At 44.5% G+C, this 13,529-nt stretch overlaps 1 protein-coding gene across 2 annotated transcripts; it reads right to left on the reverse strand.

Annotated features, from left to right (window-relative positions):
* Positions 1-347: 347 nt before the first annotated feature.
* tmem151ba (transmembrane protein 151Ba) lies at positions 348-13,290 on the reverse strand. Of its 2 annotated transcripts, XR_006032430.1 has the most exons (3): positions 12,640-13,290; positions 5,092-6,779; positions 348-1,086 (listed from the first exon to the last, which is right to left on the reverse strand). XR_006032430.1 is itself a non-coding variant. In XM_042095603.1 (2 exons), the coding sequence occupies exons 1-2, from the start codon at positions 12,721-12,723 to the stop codon at positions 5,208-5,210; spliced, it is 1,656 nt and encodes a 551-aa protein (XP_041951537.1). In that variant the 5' UTR covers positions 12,724-13,290; the 3' UTR covers positions 4,358-5,207. The 2 variants fall into 2 exon arrangements, 1 of the variants encoding a protein (XP_041951537.1); XM_042095603.1 differs by lacking the exon at positions 348-1,086 and having other exon boundaries at positions 4,358-6,779.
* Positions 13,291-13,529: the final 239 nt, after the last annotated feature.

Here is a 13,529-nt window from a genome sequence, read left to right on the forward strand (position 1 = left end):
CAGAGTAGCAAGAGGGGCCTCGATTTCGGTAGGTTGATGTGTAGCCTATATTTTAACTGGCTGCAGCCTAAAATTAGAGGAGTGTTGACGTCGCAGTTCAGCATGCGTGTGCGTTTGTGTGTCTTGGCATGCTACATGTTGGATGTGAGATTGGGGGTGTGGCTGCATCGTCGATTGTACTTTTGAGTTCGAAGTTCGAGATTAAGATATCATTTTGATCGATTTCGATATAAAATCGAAATCGTGACACCCCTAGTGTTGATACAAATGCTCAGGGCTGAATGATTGTAACAAAACAGCAGACAAAAAGGATCACAATTAGCTAAGAATCCATAGGAATACGGTGTATAGCGGTTTCTTTTTCATGATTCTGATCTTATTACATCATTATTGTTGGTCTATGTGTATTTTTATCTTTCGACAAAAATGTCAGACTCTACATTTAAGCGCACAGTATGGTTACAGGTGTCGTAGAGTTCCTCAAATGACTGAAACCTGTCTTTTGCTTATTAGGTTTCGTAATACTCTTCCAATAAACTGTAAGTAAAGGATAAAGCACATAAATAGACAGCAACATTTACTGTAAACTTCATTCACCAGTAAAGACACAGACTTCTTTTATTAGATTTGCCATAAGTGACTTGAACACACAGATTTGGTTTTCAGTTGTTTTACTGGTATACTGTATTTAACAGACGGCAAAGGCAACAGTGTGGTGAAAGTGTTGACATACATACAGACTTGTCATTTTTATTCCAACACATTTATTATTGAGCAATCCATAAACACCTACCAGTGAAAGAGTTAATCTAGTAAAAAATGTCTGTTGCTGTCAGGAATGGCTGCATTTGAGCCAGGCTTTGCGCACACAACTTCAGAATAAGGAAGTAGAAAAAACATGGCTGAAAGAAAAAGAAACAATGACCTCCATTTTTATCTAATTGATCTTGACACGAAGAAATCCTGAATGGTTAACATGCCATTACACTTGACTGTCATCATTACAGTGTGTGTGTATTATAAAAGAGAGCTTGGCATCATTCGCACTGCACCAGTTCTGTCATGTCCAAGGAAACAGACGTCAAGCTGAAATAAAAAGTGAATTTTTGTTCAGCTGAATATTTTGCCCTTAAAGCATAAGATGTTCTAGGCTTCATGGTCTGTTTTCATATACAGTATACAAACACACATCTACTGTCAGTTATCCAAATGTGACCCCCTTTTCAAGGAGATTATTAGGCTGTATTGAATGGTTTAATCATTGTATATACACACATATAGTCTTATCCAATCACAAATCCTCTACATTTAGCTTTAAACCAAACCCAAACAAATGATGTGCTGTTCAAGTGCGGCACATTCAACAAAACAAACAATACCACACACATTTTTTTCACACCTCTATTCTATGTACATTAACAAAACCCGTCTTTCCTTGAAAGCCTCAAAATTGTATACAACCTCATAAAAAGAGATTCACCAAGGTGACCGCAAGGTGAGAAACAGAAGAAAATGACATCTTGTCTTGTGATAAAGGGTTTGATGTTAACAGTCAAAATGAGGTCAATCTTGCCCCGACTCTGCTTTCCTGGAATTGTTCTTGTGACTCAAAGACAAAAACATTCACCTAATGCCTGAGCAGCTACCTCACATGAAACCACAAACGAATATAAGAGTAAACATGACCCGTCAACTGCTCCGTTTTAAAATCTAATGAAATAAACAAGGGCTGTATAGGAACATGAGGCCGATCATAGGCCTGCCTGGTGAAGAAATATTGTGCTCTATTAATAATACGCTTCTTGAATACCTCAGAGAGTGATAATTAGGAATTAAGACAAGGGGGGGGTCCTTCTTGATGTAGGACTCATTACGACAAACATTTGTAAATTTGTAAAACACCAAAGCCTTAATTGGTGCAATTTACACATCACAAGGAAATTTGCTCAACGTGTGTGGAGGGCTCACCATACTCTCAATAGCATGAAAACATGATCTGCCTATCCCTCTTCAACCGACACATAAGATAGTCAGAAAAGAAAGGATTATGGAAGAAAATATGGCAGAAAGAAGGAATTAAGGAAGGAAAGAATGAGTGGTCCAACCTGGCAAGTGCTTTCATTAGGTGTTGCATAGCTGTGAATCCATGGGGGAGGTACGTGATAACGCAGCACAGAAGACTTTTGGCCTCAGCACAGGCAGACTTCATGGCCCCTATAGTGTGTGTTTGTTTTTTGGTGCCTTGAAAATGCTTTCTTTTTTTTTTTTTTTGTGGAAATACGCAGAATATCACAGAAAAGAAAAGGTTTGGAACAGGAAGATGTATTGTAAGAGAGCAATCCCATGCACCACACCATTTCAGTAACGGACCAGTTTTATACTGTATGTATACAACATTCATATCACCTTAATTTTCCACAGGGCAAGGTCATCATATCATTCAAAAATCTTTACCCCCTCAGCTCAACCTGCATCTTTGTGATATGGACTCTATAAAAGGGAGGGAGGCCATAAACATGGTGTATAGTGCTGATGGGGAGCAAAAGCAGTGAGCTCAGAGCTGAAGGTCACAGTCAAACAGATAGCACAGATATATAGCAGGAGTCTGCGCACCGCTAACCTCCCCCCTCCAGTCATGCGTTTAGAAGGAGCTAATAGAGTACAGAGTCACCTCAGGGGAGGCTATGAGTGGGCAGGTCGGCCAGCTGATCTCAGGTCAGTTGCTGGATTAGTATGAGCGTGTGTCGCGCTGTGGTCGTATTGCGGTGGGTATAGCCTATGGGCCAAAGGTGACGTCCAGCCAGGCAGCTTGCATTCAGTGTAGCATTTATAGGAAGTCCCCCTAGTCATGGCCTATTTCCTCTGTGAATGCACTTACTCATGAACTACTATGCTATACAGGTTCCTGATGATCAGGTCTTGTGGCTGACTGGGTCATGTGGTGGAAGAAGTGAAGGTGGTTAGGGGAAATCCAGAAGAGAATAACCCTGCATTTCTATGACGATTACCTGTGCATTAGCAATACTGTGGGGCTTCATTTTATTGTCAAACCCGCATGATGAAAGACTATATGGCTCTGTCATTTATCTGTCAGTGTTCTGATATTGATATTGGTTCTCTGCCATCATCACTGCTATTGTAGTCGTTTAAATCTGTTAAAAAAATATATTAAACTGAACTGTGGCAGCCTTGACACAGCATTCTCTTTCTCTCTGATCCCTCTCTCTGTATCTAAATTGAACATCTAGACTTCCTAAATGAACGTGAAGCCTGCGGCGACACAGATATGTGGACTATTTTTGACCAAGGGCTCTCTCTCTCTCTCTCGTTTCCCTCTTTCATTTGGAACCTCTCTTTCTTTCTCACTCATCCCCCTCTCTTTCTCTTTCAGGTGTCAGCAGCACGGCGGCAGGGTGTCAGGTTTGTTATCCAGCCCTTTTGTCTCCTGACTGTCTGCCTGGACAAGGCCTTACGAAGCTCAAATAGCGAAAAGCTGCTCCAGTCGGAGAGGGATTCTGCAAAAAGGAATTTTATGTTCTTATGTGACACGGCAAGGGCATCTTAAAAAAAAAGAATCTCAAATTAAAAAGCCCAAATTAAACTGAATGTCCAATTTTCCTGGAATTTTATACTCTTGCAGTAGGCCATGATTCGTTGTGGCACAAAAATGTCAGATTATTACGAATGGAAGATTACTGTTCCGTGACACGAGTGCTCTGCACCCTTTACTGACTTCCAAAACTGGTCTGGCAGCTATATACTTAGCCTTCCATTTTCAGTTGTTTTTCCAAGTTTCCAGGGAAAATTACATTATTATCATTAGAACATAAGAATCCCCACACGTTTTGTGTGTGTGTGTGTGTCTATGTACAGTATGTGTGCGAGGCAGAGAGCAAGCAACATCTCTCAACACCCTCTTCATTCATCATTCCTTTACTCATCATGTATTACTTGGTCCTTAAATCAGTGCTTGAAACATATCCTGCCTCCTCTATTACTAAAAAAAATCCTACTTTTCCTTCTGTAGCTGATCTCAGTCACAAAGCACTAAGGATGCGAGCATTTTGAGGCTACATGAGTCATCAGCATCAGGCACTTAACAGATTACAAAAAAAGAGGTAGTTCTAAGAAACAAAAATGACATGTTGAGTATGTCAGGGCCTTTTTTCAACCAGAGCAAGAGATGCAGGAAGTGAACTGTGCCCTGTTTGCAATTTTACAGTATTAGCTGTAGCATGTTATCATCTCTGTTGTTATTACTTTGAATCACTTTCTGGAAGTTGCTGCAATACACATAAGCCCTACTCTTTGACTATTCAAAAATGGTTGATTGTTGTAATAGGTGTAATAAGGTGTAATGAAGCGGACTAATAATACTACTAATAATAATAATAATAATAATACAATTAATAATGTGGCCACTCACATACATCTAAACCTAACAAATTGCACAACAGCCTATATTGTGCTCCTCCATTTTAGAGAAAAACTAACTAAATGCCACAAGCACAGCTTTGGCTAGCCTTGGGATTGAAAGGCCGTTCATGTAATATTCATCAGTGTGAAATGGCAATGTTAAGAAATAGGTCTACTCATCGCCATATCTAAAAAAAATCTTGACCCACATTTAACAGTGTTTCTGCAGCATATGACTGCTGTGGTGTTGTTAATTGTCAGTCAAGTTTTCTACGCTAGAAAACAGCGTTCCTGTAAGCACTGCCTACTCTTTCACATTTCATTTCTTGAAATCCCATGGTATGGTTGGAATAATTTAATAATTCCCGCGTGTAACAAATCTGACAATAAAATTGAGATGGAGTGAGTAAATACCAAAACAGGTCATTTTGAAAGAGGAGTGTGCTTTGAGCCTGTTGTGATAGTTCCCTTTCGGCATTACGATAAATGACAGCTGGCTAAAAGCTGAACAGACCACTACTCCCTTCACAAACACATAGGCTGAATATATCACAATACCTTCATTTTCATTTCATTATTTGACATGTAACTAGACAGGACTTCTGCATGAAGAGAGAGAGAGAAAGAAAGAGACTCCAGGAAACGTCAACCACAGGAATTCCCAAAGCAGCATACCTGTCTAGGGAAAGTAAACATTCCTCTCTTAAACCCTCGGATTACTCTTCCTCCTCTACATTCTTCCAAACGTATCCTTAGTTATTCACCCTCCCTTAGCATGTCTGCTTGTGGCGTCATAAGGAAGTCTCCACGCAGGAGCCGTTGCGGTGCAGCGAGCGGTGGTCGTGGTTGAGGCAGCCCTCGTTGCGGTGCACGATGAGCACGGGGAAGTAGAGGGCGTCCTGGTAAGAGGGCGGAGCCGGCGTCTGCTGCTGCTGCGTCTGCTGCTGCTGCTGCGCGGCGTCTTCGCCGGGAGCACCGCCGCCAGTGGTAGTGGCGCCGGAGGAGAGCGACGGTCCGGCCAGGCAGCGCGTGCTCTCGGTCGGGCAGCCGTGGTCGCCGAGGCTGCCGCCGCTGTGGCTCCGCCAGAGGCAGCTGCGGCGAGAGCCGTACAGGCGGCTGAGGGAGAAGCGGCTGGCGCTGAAGGGCAGGCGTGGACCGCCGCCGCCAGCGCAGATGCTGAGCGCGCTCCGCGAGAAGATGGACGAGCTGCTGATGGCCCGGTGGCACCGCTCGCAGTTCTGCCGGTAGCCGCCGAAGGTCCCGATCCTCATGCCGCCGACCGCGCCGCACGAAGCGTAGGTGTTGCTGCCGCCGCCGCCGCCGCCGCTGCCCAGTGCCAGGTCCATGAGCACGGCCTCGGAGTAGCTGGGCACCAGCTGCTGGTTGGAGCGGATATGCCACTCCAGCTCGGTGCTGTCGATGGTGTTGACCCGCGGGATGTGGCGGCAGAAGGGCGGCCGCTCCTCGCACGCCGGTGTGACGGGCACGTAGTCGAAGCCGAACAGCTTCTCCACGTGGTAGTGCGCCGACGCCGTGTGGTACTCGGTGAGCACGCGCAGCGGCCACGAGAACGTGAGCGCCGCCGCAGCCCAGAAGACGCCGTGCGACGCGTACCACGGCAGCCGCGTCGGGTCGGCGAACGCCACCACGTACTCCTTGAAGTCGACGTTCTTCAGGTGCATGCCCTCGCGCGCCTCCATGTAGTCGTCCAGGCCCTCGTTTTCGGTGAAGAAGCGCGCACGCTGCGTCAGGTACGAGTTCTCTGACTCCACGTTGGCGAAGCTGAAGCACTTGGTGAAGCGTAGACGCGTGACGGGGAAGCCCTCCAGGCCCGTCAGCCGCTTCGAGATGTCCTTGACGCCGCAGTTGCCGTAGTCAAATTCCGCCTCGGCCACGTGCGTGTTGACGCGCTCGTGGTACACCTGCGTGGTGGTGTACGCGTCGCCGTTGCGGTAGCGCGTTACCTGCCGCGTGCGCCGCACGTAATGGTAGCTGATGGCCTTCCACCAGATGCACGGTGTGGCCTGCTGCATGCGCCCGATGCGCTCCGACACGCTGTCCACGTCCACCTTGAACTGCAGCTCGTTGCGGCTGTAGCAGTGCCAGCACTCCACCAGGTAGACCACGTAGAGCATGGCCAGGAAGGCCAGGGGGATGTAGATGTAGCCGTTGGCGCACGGGCTGTCGTGATACATCATGGACTTGCCCTTGTAGGCGCTGTCGAAGGACAGCCGCGTCACCTTGGTCACCAGGCACCAGGCCATGGCGCCCACGCAGCAGTACATGAGCAGCGACAGCACCAGGCATTTCCAGTGCGACTCCCGGCACAGCGACTTGCTCAGGGACTGCTTCACGGCCCGCTGCTGCGGAACACATACAGACAGACAAACCAAACTGTCAGCAGTGACTCCACTTACAGTACGTGCTAACAGACACTGTGCTCAAATAAGTACTGTACAGGAAGGCATTTCATGTAGATTGTTGCTAAAGATATGAGAATTATTTTTATGGGGGTGGCATGACTGGAAGGAAATCTCAACATGACTTGACTGTCACGTATATGTATTGTATGGTGCATTGTGTCACGTATATGTATCGTGTTGTGGTGCATTGTATCACGTATATGTATCGTGTTGTGGTGCATTGTGTCATGTATATATGTATCGTATGGTGGTGCATTGTGTCACGTATATGTATCGTGTTGTGGTGCATTGTGTCACATACAGTATATGTGTCGTGTGGTGGTGCATTGTGTCACGTATATGTATCGTGTGGTGGTGCATTGTGTCACATATGTATCGTGTGGTGGTGCATCGTGTCACGTATGTGTCGTGTGGTGGTGCATTGTGTCACGTATATGTATCGTTTGGTGGTACATTGTGTCACGTACAGTATAAGTATAAGTATATATACTCTTTTGATCCTGTGAGGGAAATTTGGTCTCTGCATTTATTTACCAATCCGTGAATTAGTGAAACACACTGCACACAGTGAACACACAGTGAGGTGAAGCACACACTAATCCCGGCGCAGTGAGCTGTCTGCAACAACAGCGGCGCTCGGGGAGCAGTGAGGGGTTAGGTGCCTTGCTCAAGGGCACTTCAGCCGTGCCTACTGGTCGGGGTTCAAACCGGCAACCCTCCGGTTACAAGTCCGAAGTGCTAACCAGTAGGCCACGGCTGCCACCAGTATATGTATCGTGTGGTGGTGCATTGTGCGTCAGTTGATGCAAAACAGAGAGACACTAAACTATTCATGCATCATCAATCGTATGTGCTAAGAGACTCCAGAGGAGTTGGGCATTGCCTGGGACTTCCCCATCATAACTGGCTATTCATATTGGCTGGCTTGTGCTTTGCATAGTACTGTATAGCATGTCTGACTATGCACAGATAGTAGATATCAACAGTATATAAAAGTGGAGCTCTACTGTAAACACCAAGATCACTCTAAATGAGAGCTGCTCGATTATGGCAAAAATTATCATTATCCATTAACCATTATCAAGGTTATTTTGTTCAATATTGATATCACGATTATTAAACACGAGTACTGTGATTTTGGATTTTTTAGATCCAATCCAGGAGGGACAAACATGAAACAGAGGGATAGCTCCAGAAAGATCCTGTCCACATTGGCTGATGACATGTTGAGCCTTGTCAATGGTGAAAGAACAGTTTTATTTGATTTGACGACATGCCAAGTTTGTATCACATCGCTGCTTATTTATTGGTGGTATTAGTGTGCTCATTCAATACTGCGCCGATTCTAATCAATTTAGTCCCTAATCAAAGTTTGGACCTTAACGATCTAAAAAGAATAGACATAATAGAAAAAGAGACAGTATACTTGAGACTAAGTAGACTGCTGCCTGAAAAGTAAAGACAGGGAAAGTGTGTCCTTATACAGCATGCTCAGTGACCGGCGCTGCCAGCTGGTCATTCAACCATATGGTCAAAAACAACAACAGGAAGCAGCACATCCTCCTTCGGAGCCTGAAAACACATGCAAGAGGCTTCTGACCCCAGCCCTGGCTTTCTCCTGAGCTTACAATGTTATTATTGGCAGACGACTGAATCAGCAAAGCACTGACATTGCTGAACTCAGAAAAAGAGAGAGAGAGAGAGAGAGAGAGACACAGCTTGGCAGCTGCTGCTGTTTCTGGTCCTGTGACAGCAGGGCAGCATCAGCACCACTGCCGTTAGTGGTGCTGGAGGTCAGGTCCACCCTCTTCACTGTAAAGCACTTTGTGTGCCCCTAAATACAGCACTGTTTTAATGTAATGTGTTGTTGATGTTGTTTGAAAGTTAACAAATCTCTGGATGAAAGCTCTTTACTGTTACAACCTAATCAGCAGTGGACAGTTGATTGCCGGAATAGCTTAATTATGGACAACAGATAGAGGCTTACGTGTGTGAGTGTGTTGGTGTGTGTGTTCGTGTATTGTGTGTGTGTGGTGGGGAGGAGAGAAGAAAGGCAGGCCAACAACCAACTTTGGCCTATTTTTTTAATCAAAGGTGGCCTTTCTTTGCCCAGGTATAAGTTGTCTTAAGTTGTCTCAGTTACCAAGTGAAAAAGAATTAAAAGGATGTGCTGGATCTGAATCTGTGCATTCTACTGTATACGCATACATTTTCTAATATGCTTCGCATCTGCTGTTTTTTTTACCTCCCATCTGCTTGTCCATTGATAGAATATGCAATAGCACTGGTAGGATTTCTTATTGAGTTTGTCTAATGCACCACTGAGGCACCGTAATGTTCACTTAGAGAGGCACGCCTTCCATTTAACACAGAAGCCAATCTCGCCGAGCACAAGGCAGATAGCATCCCTGCTGCTCGTGTACTCTTCCCATATTGTCATCCGATCTGCAGTTACACACATCATCCTTTTTCAACCATCCACCACCATCCTGGTTCAACATTCTTTGAGGCTGAACTCTGGTAGCCTTTACAGCGAGTGAAATATTAAACGGGAGAAGTTGATTCGTAAGTGCTGCAGCATGCCTTATGCATGACTACAGTGCAGAACACTCGTATCTGTGCTCGTCAAAATCAAACATCCAACGCATGCTTCAGCCCTAACTGACACATTTTAGAGTGTATTTTTTCCAGAGACTCATCTCCAAAGAGTCACCACGTATCAGGCACGGACAGGGGATGCTTCCTGAATTTTAGCAAGGCAAATTGGTTTGTGCGCGACACAATTTTAACAGGGGCCAATTCTCCTGCAAGTCATGCACGCATTCAACCATAGCATCTTTGAACTCACACACAACCTCCAGGCATCGTTAACTACCAGCAGACCACATCAATGGCCTGCCACGTCACAGGGGACCATGCACAGGCCTAGGGCCACTCTCAGGAGAGGACGAGTGGATCAGTACTCACTACATTAACATATGTCCGTGAGCTGTCAGTTTTACCAGTTCTAAGTATGTGAAGAGCAATACTACCAAGTCCCTCAGGATCCTACACTAATGGACCCTGTAATTCCAATTAAAAGAAAATCTGTTGTTAATTTGAAGTCGTTGTGGAGTAGAGGATGCTCAGTCACTGTTATTTGGCTAACTGCTCGTGTGAAGAGTTACTGAGAGTTTGTTTGCATTTTTGTGCCAGTGTCTGTGCCAGTGTATGTGCCGTGATGGTGTGGCGCTGGTTGAGCATGAGGGCACATGACGGGGGTTGTGCTTTTAACATGGCAGCAGCCAGTAAATAATAGATGTGGCTTTTCCATAATTATCCTCCCCACCTTGTCACATGGTTCTCCCTGAAGCCCACCCTGCCATAACTCCCAAAGGGTAGGGAGGAAAAAGAGGAGGAGAGACAGGGAGAGACAGAGAGAGGGAGGGAGAGAGGGAGAAGGGGGAAAGAAGGAGATAGAGAGAGACCATTTCCACTAAATCAATAGATGTTAGATTACTCTCTGATGACTATTATGTTACATGTTCACTTTAGATGTATTATTTGTCCAGCTGACAAAACTACAATGCTGTCCAAGCAGTATCCTTCGCACAATGTAGGGTTTTTATAAACAAGTATGTGTATTAGATATTTTATCAAACTTTTAATCCTCCATCGTCTTGAATGTCAAGACTTCCTTTGTTATGTATTTCCTCCTATAAGTACAATGCACAACATGAGTTGCACTATTTCTTCTGCCCACTTTCACATTGCAACTACGTGTGATATGACACCCATGAGCATTTTCAGAACAAATCATTCTAACATATCAAAGGCCACATCCAAAAATGAGGGGTTTTAGTTTAAGTAAACTGAAAGGTTGACTATTTTATAAAAAATAAAACAAACCCATCAAGTTCCACATTAAATATGTGGTTCTCATGCAGTGGTTTTTATTTCAGCTTTTGCTGACCACAATGAGATAATGCTCTTGTTCTTTTCTTCCCCACTTCCTGGCCTTGGCCTCCCTTAAGATGGCACATTAGTGCAGTGAAACATCCCCTGGGTAACAGAACACTGAGCTATAAAATGGACCAGTATCATGTTATGAGCTTTAGTGGAGATCAGCAAATGTGCGTTGTTTCATGGAGCTAAGAACTGCGTGTTTAAAGATGTCTCATTTTAAAAGATTAAGAGAAGCTCTTTGTGAGTGAGGGATGTGTGAGCACATACTGCCTCTCCTTTCCACTGGTAGGCAGTTAGGCAAACCCACATAATTAATACTGAAACTCACAGTGTTCATTAACTTCATAGCTGGATGTGCATGTTCAATAGTCTATTTATAGTTTCAGTGGACCATATTATGTGACCTCTATCAGGCCTACTAGAAAAGCAGTGACTCAGGACTGTGCAGCCTTTGGAGGGGGAAAACACTGATAAAAATGAATAATCCATCTCTACAATTGAAATTTGGAAAAATAAAGTTCTGATGACAAATATATACAATGTTAAGCTTTTGTGGCATAAATAAGGATACATTTTGTATATCCTTGCTGGGAGTGAAGGATATCTATACACCCTGCAGGAACAAACAAGGCCTGTGCTCTTAATAATTAGTTTTATGATCCCAGATTCATCAATTTATATGTTCCTGAAATACTGACATTCACCCAATACATACACAAAAAGAGTTTCTACTGACAGTTATTCCCTCTGTAATATCTCATGTCGCTATAACATGTTGTGACAGTACTCTCCCTGTGAGCCATGGCCCCAATATCTTTTCCATTCATCTTCATGTAAAAATCGGCCAGCTACTATAACTTATGCAATCCCAGCAAGCCCTGTCAGCACTAGTCTCGTACTGTAGCCCTTCAGAATTCATTCACAAGTCACTGAAAGACCCTTGTGTCACGCTCACACTGCACTACATTCATCCTTAATCAAATAGTGTCTGTGCTTATTAACAATGTAGAAATTAAATGGTAAACGATGCCTATTCCACATTCTCATCAAGTAGGCTGTTCATTTCAAAACCCTATAATAAAAGTTATTATATTGATATTATATTTATGTAAAGTAGCTCTACTTCTCTCACAATAATTTATGTCATTTTTATCATGTGATAAGGCATGGAAGATGAAGAGAGAATGTAATTATATAGCAAGCCAGCCTATCTGAATTTTAATTTTGCTGGCTGAAAGAGTGGCAAAACTTGAAATAAATGAGCACACATATGGCCAAATGGGATGAACACACTGTCTGAGAACGTAAGAAAACATGCCCTGTCATTGCAATATTTCATGGCTCCTTGAAGAGGTGCTAGTCGGAGACAGAGAGATGCCAATCAATTTGATACCCACCAGGGAGCAGGCATTTAAAAGGGATGGTGGTGGGGGTTGCATTTCAGAGGCTTGAGGGGAGACAAACAGACGGCACACATACACACACTACACACTTGCTGCGCGCGCACACATGCTCACACACACACATACACACACGCGCGCGCACACACACACACACACACACACACACACACACACACACAAACGCGCGCAAACAAACAAACACTTGGATGCACTCATACACACAGCAAAACGAGCATTGGCGAACCCAAAACCAACAGAAACTGATATAAAATAATTGGCTATCATACCCATCCATCCTAATTCTTATAGACCTGTGACAGGATTAATGTGCTTCCTGGTGATTTGCACCTTCATCCTAATAAGACGTTCTGCTTACAATTACACATAAAGAATTGAAATATATGAATGGAAGACGTTTTGCATATGTGTAGTTAGATAATGTGTGTTTTCACCTCCTCGCGGGGGCTCTCCGCGTCCTCCTCGGGAACGGTGGTGGTGCTGCTTTCACTCGCTGTCACAGCCGATGCCAGGGACATGTTGATATTGGTAATAGTAAAAGCTCATGGATCACTTTAAGACCAGGCTCCAAATAGCAACGTAACATAAACTCGCCATGCATCATCCAGGATGGGTGACTGTTGATTCCAAAATCCTTAAATCGTTCAGCGCACAGCCTCTAAAATTTCTCCACGCGAAAAACATCTCTGACAGACAGAAGCACAAACCTGACCGTAGTCCATTCACGTAGCCAGCATCATGAGCCCCTTCATATACATCATCGCCTCCAAGCTCGTGAATGAAGAAAAATCCAAACAGCTGAGTAGCAGGTGCATCAACAACGGCTTTTCTTCACACCGAAAAAAATGGGCGACAGATAAATAAAAAAATTCCTTACAGAACAGTGTAGCCCTACGAAGAACAATGGACAGGCATGTAAATAACGAGACAGCGAGCGGGGAATAAACGAATTAGCACTAGGTGAACGATGGCGTCGTGGGCACGCATTGAAGCCACATCCTCTTCAGGTAACAGCGGGAAGGAGTTGGGAGAAGGAGTTGAGCCGCTCGTTTACGTTCATCTCCTACGGGAGAGGAACGTGACCTTGTCCATGCGCCCTGGGTTACGCACCTCTCTGTAGCTGGAGGAGATGTGATGCTGACTTGCAGATAGGTCAGGCCCCAGTTGTGTGGAATACATATAGGCACATTTACTATATATGTAAGTCTATACATTTTCAAGCAGGATGTTACTGGCAGTATAAGCGGTGCAACTCATAATAATTTAAAACGGATGAAACGCGCATCTTGCGACAGCTATCACACAATTTAAAGTTTAAAAAGTG

The sequence above is a fragment of the Alosa sapidissima genome, chromosome 6, assembly GCF_018492685.1.
Source record: "Alosa sapidissima isolate fAloSap1 chromosome 6, fAloSap1.pri, whole genome shotgun sequence".
Taxonomy (NCBI): domain Eukaryota; kingdom Metazoa; phylum Chordata; class Actinopteri; order Clupeiformes; family Clupeidae; genus Alosa; species Alosa sapidissima.

What these genes read in the sequence shown, in the direction of transcription:
- tmem151ba (XM_042095603.1), bottom strand. Translation starts at nt 12,723, where the DNA reads ATGTCCCTGGCATCGGCTGTGACAGCGAGTGAAAGCAGCACCACCACC. An exon ending in CGGAGAGCCCCCGCGAGGAG is followed by an intron (nt 6,780 to 12,639) that starts GTGAAAACACAC and finishes TGTGTTCCGCAG; the next exon opens with CAGCGGGCCGTGAAGCAGTC.